General features: G+C 47.1%; 1 protein-coding gene across 1 annotated transcript; it reads left to right on the forward strand.

Annotated features, from left to right (window-relative positions):
* The first annotated feature begins 274 nt into the window (after positions 1 to 274).
* On the forward strand, positions 275 to 3,309 carry IER3IP1 (immediate early response 3 interacting protein 1). The gene is made up of 3 exons (XM_085322166.1): positions 275 to 436; positions 1,307 to 1,408; positions 2,357 to 3,309. The coding sequence occupies exons 1-3, from the start codon at positions 346 to 348 to the stop codon at positions 2,410 to 2,412; spliced, it is 249 nt and encodes an 82-aa protein (XP_085178292.1). The 5' UTR covers positions 275 to 345; the 3' UTR covers positions 2,413 to 3,309.
* Positions 3,310 to 4,747: the final 1,438 nt, after the last annotated feature.

Here is a 4,747-nt window from a genome sequence, read left to right on the forward strand (position 1 = left end):
TTATGTATTCATTCGGTATTGCCCTCGAGTCGTCACCCAGGCTCCAATATACGGCTCGGCCCCTGCCCCACACCCGGGGCTCCCCCCATCTCGGGGGGGGGGGAGGGGTGGGGCGGCCCGGCCCCGCCCCCCGCTTCGGCCCCGCCCCTCAATGACCCCGCCCCTCGATGGCCCCGCCCCTCGATGACCCGCCCCCGATGGCCCCGCCCCGCGCCGGCCCCGCCCCCCCGATGGCCCCGCCCCGCGCCGGCCCCGCCCCGCCACGTCCCGCTCGGGCGCGCGGTCCCGCCCCGGCGGCGGCGCAGCGCAGCGCAGCGCAGCGCGGGGGCCGCGGCGGCGGCGGCCATGGCGTTCACGCTGTACTCGCTGCTGCAGGCCGCGCTGCTCTTCGTCAACGCCATCGCCGTGCTGCACGAGGAGCGCTTCCTCCGCCACGGTGAGCGGGGCCGGGCCGGGGCCGCCTTCAGGGTCCTTAAGGGCGGCAGCGCGGGAGCCGGCAGCGCGTCCCGCTGCCCTCCGGCCTTCTCGGGTTGAGCTTGTGCCGCCGGTGGGGCCGCTGCCCCSSCKSCCCCGCCGCCCCCTTCGTCGTACTGCCGTGTCTCTCCGCGGTTTTACCAGCGCCGCGCAGCGCGGGCCCTGAGCAGCGGCCCCCCGCCCGCTGCCGCCGGCAGCTTCCCTCTCGCCCGTGCGGCCCCGCCGGGCCGGCGGCTCCCGGCCGGCCCTTCCCGGCCCCGCTCGCCCCTTCCGCCTCGCCGTGCCGGCGCCCGGCCTGGCCGGGAGCGCTSCCGCTGCGCCTCCCGCTGCGCCTCAGCGCGGGCCCGCCCGGAGCTCCCGGCAAAGCTCCCGCCCCCCCGCCGCCCTCTGAGACCTTTCCGAGTCGTTTGGCTGGAAACGTGCGGTTTTGCATCGTTTGGAATTAAGAAAAAAGCGTAATTCCGTGCTGGAGTTGGTTCTGACCGTTTTCTGGCACGTAGTTGGCTTCTGACACGTGCTGAAATGTCGCTATTTCTATCCAACAATTACTTGCTATTGTATCCTCTGGTAAGGGCCTGTAAACGGGCGTAGGATTTGTTTTGGCCTTTTGTTAATTTATTTTAATTCCAAATAACCTCCTATGGTTCTCTGACATGCAGAGACTAATAGTAATGTGGTCTGGAAATAAAGGTTGTAATTTGTCTTTCTGATGCTAGCGATAAGCTTGCCCTCTTCACGATAGATCACTGGTTAATATCGCTAATAGCGCTTGCTCGACGGGTGATGGGTTTTTTTTTTTTTTACCACATCTGACTGTCTTTGTGCGACACAGTTGGCTGGGGAAGCGATCAAGGGATCGGAGGATTTGGAGAAGAACCAGGAATTAAAGCGCAGCTAATGAACCTGATTCGATCTGTACGAACCGTTATGAGAGGTAAGGTGAAGATAACGCTTCGTTAAACGTGCGTCGGCTGTAAAGTTTTGTTCCTGCACTTTAAGGAAATAGTCTCAGGATTTGCGTCTTTCTCCTATCAACCAGCTGCCATTTTTACTTGCCCTTTTCGGTCTGTCCTTCCTTCTGGTTCCTTCCTTCCTTCTTGCGTGGGCTCCACAGAGGAAGGCGCAGGTCACAGCGCGCAGCCCTCGTGCCGTAGGTTGGATAAAGTCTCTGCTTTCCAAGCAGGGCAGATGGGGACCGTGGCTGGGACTTGTGGTGCTGTTGTAGCRTCTTGCCCCTTCTTGGAGTTTGGGAGCTGGTGGGGAATCCTGGCTATGAAGCAGTGCGTGCAGCGAGCTCCACCTTGGCTGAATTTGTTTTTATGTGAATTGAAGTATCCTGTGAGAAGAACGTAATTCTTAGGACTCTTAACCGTAAGCCTGGCTTGCATGCCTCAAAGTATGGAAATAAAAATGAGGGCTCTTAATTTGAAAGTTACCAATAGTCAWTCACTGTAAAGCACACAAAAAAAATATTTTACATGCACTGACAAACAGCCTTCAAATAGGAACAAACCCTGCCTTTTCTCCTGTGCAGCAAAGAATAAAAACTGATATTCTTCTTGTAAATCTCCGTAGAAGCTAAAGAAGAAACAAATTCTGAGACATTTGAGTTCCCTTTGGAGAAAGGGGCCAACACATCGGCCTTGTAAAACTTGGACGGCCGTAAGAGTATTCACACTTAGCTTCTCATTAATTTTTSGTATCTAAAACTTTGATCATGGCTCCTTCCACTAATTCTAAATTGCACAGGTAAATTAATTGTATTGTTTTAAAAAAAACAATTTACTTCTTAAAAGGTAGTCTCTCAACATAAGATGAAATTCTGTCTCTCCGGGATATGTTAAAAAAAAAAAATCACAATTCCTCTGTTTTTTCTCTACAGTGCCATTAATAGCAGTGAACTCCGTTACAATTGTGCTGCTCCTGTTGTTTGGCTGAAGATGATCTGTTGCAAAAGCTTTTGGACATCCAAAGAGCAAAGTTGCCAACCATCACTGCTTTGAGTTTTCTGGGATCCAACATGGTTTAGCTGTCAATTTGACACTCAACTTATAATAATAAAGACACTGTTTCTATTTATCTTATTATCTAATGTTCGCTTGCAGTTTCATTAAACAAAAGAATGGGATCAGTGCAACAATGCTGTAAATATATTGGACTCCAACAAGTTCTACTGCTGCCTGTTAATAGCACTGACCGTTACAGTGTATGTGGTAACATGCTGCAATGATTGTCAATRGGATGTGGTTTTTAATTGTCTTGTCACTCAGGGATGGATTTCCTTCAGTAYACTCCTGATTTGTTTTTAAACTAAAAAAAATCCAGTGTTTATTATTTCGTAGTTACTATCATGGTACTATTTAATAGAGCATGAATTTGGCTCTAGAAATATTATAAACTATTGAAAATACCATTGTGATTTTGAGGAGGCTAAAGTTAGTTGGGGAAAAAAATGTTTCAGTTTATAAGTGGAATTTTCGTGGCTAGGTTGAGTCCAGGATTTTTTTTCTTGGTGTTTGATAGCTCTCTCAGATCAATGATGTTTGATGCTAATGGCAAAGTAGGTTGAAAATAGGTGCAACAGCTATGCAAATCTCAGAGCCATACCTAAACGGTGGCAACTCAGTGTTAATTTAGACTAGCAAGTGATCTTAGTAACTAGTATTTGTTACTGTTCTTTCAAGGATTATTATTACTTTTTTGAGCTGTGCTGAACTTTTGTGTAGCACTTTGTGTGTTAGAAGTGGGGAACCATTTGTATTCTGAGCTTTTGGGGTAATATTGCACCCTTTTCAAATGCCATTCTTTTTCTAAACAACAAATTTGCAACATCCATCCTGCTTTTCAGTCTTCCTTAGTTAAAGTAAGGAGTTTCTGAAATTGATCCTATGGGTATGATCTTACAGTTCTTTCTCAGAGAGAACTGCTAAATACTTTGATACCGAGCTTGTTTCAGTGAAGGTGGCTGGCTGGGTCAGGTCCAATGTTATATAGCAACTTTGAATGCAAAAAAAAAAAAAATCCTCATGTACCTATTTAGAAAAGTTAAACTTGAAATGTCTTTTCTATTTCTGTTAGAGTGTGACTTAAATTGCTTTTGCTTATTTTTAAAAGTGGGAAGGGCTRGAGAAACCTGTCAGTTACATTGTTTTAAAACAGCTTAGTTGCTCATCTCTTCTGATACCTGGACAACTAAAGCACACATGATTGTATACAAGTCTGTAAAATGTGTGAATGATTTTAATGGTCTTCAGCTGTAGTATTTTAGAGAGTAGAGTATATCCAGGAGGAGGGTTTTCTGTTGTTTCTTTTTTAGTGAAAACTTGTAAATAAATTTTGAATTTCCAAGCTAAGCACTCTCTTTCATAACTTGCTCTGTATGTGTATACAGTGGTAGTATCTCAAAACTCAACTCTATCCTGTTCTAGATACAAAGAYTGGTTAAAAAAAATAATGAAAAACAGTGGAAAATAGTCATTGTCTTTCTTAATTCCTATGGCTCTTGCAAATACCAGCCCTCTACTAAGAAGCAATATTTTAGTGTTATGCAGCAATCCCAATGTGCCATAGTAACGTTGGCCAGAAGTGGAATAGAATCATGCTGTATCTTAAATTCCAAAGTAGGTAAATCTATTGTAAAGTATTTTATTAAAAAAAAAAAAGAAAAAGGTTGTGTAATTCAGAGGTGACTGGGGTATACTCTTGATCAATTATTCATGGGAATTGAACAGTACATACGTGAAATGGATTTAAAAAAGTACAGAGGCTGAGGCTGTGAACCACATCGTAATCATGGCATTAAAAAAAAARRWKRAAAAAAAAAGCGTTAGAAGATGTTCCCACGGCTGATGCAGTGCACTGGGGCTCTGAATGGAGCACTGCTTTGGCATATCATTTCATTTTCATCTGTACTGACTGGAACTGTAAAACACTATTTCTTACTGAAATAAAAAACAGTMCTGAAGACTGCAAGCAGCAACTCTGAAAACACGTAAAATAAGCGGTTTCTCCCATTCTCCCAGAAAGGCTGAAGTTTCACTGAGTGTCTTTCAGCATGTGTTCCCGTCCTTATTCCAGACTATTTCGAAACAGCAGACCAGCCCCACAGAGTACCAACGACCAGCAGGTGTCTGGGGCGAGTTTCCGCTTCCACCTGCGGAGCCGCTGCCTGCCTCCCCGGAGACACCGGCACGTCCTGCGCCACGGCAGCGCGTTACGATCGCTCGCAGCTGCCTCAGAAACGTCCCGAGCCGGCGGCGCCGCCCGAGCCGCC

The sequence above is a fragment of the Rhea americana genome, unplaced genomic scaffold, assembly GCF_003343005.1.
Source record: "Rhea americana isolate MKP2758 unplaced genomic scaffold, rheAme1 scaffold_75, whole genome shotgun sequence".
NCBI lineage: Eukaryota > Metazoa > Chordata > Aves > Rheiformes > Rheidae > Rhea > Rhea americana.

Bases quoted from the DNA above. Each gene is read 5' to 3' on its own strand.
- IER3IP1 (XM_085322166.1), top strand. From the start codon at position 346: ATGGCGTTCACGCTGTACTCGCTGCTGCAGGCCGCGCTGCTCTTCGTC. The intron at 437-1,306 runs GTGAGCGGGGCC...TGTGCGACACAG, and splicing joins GGAGCGCTTCCTCCGCCACG to TTGGCTGGGGAAGCGATCAA. The intron at 1,409-2,356 runs GTAAGGTGAAGA...TTTTCTCTACAG, and splicing joins TGTACGAACCGTTATGAGAG to TGCCATTAATAGCAGTGAAC.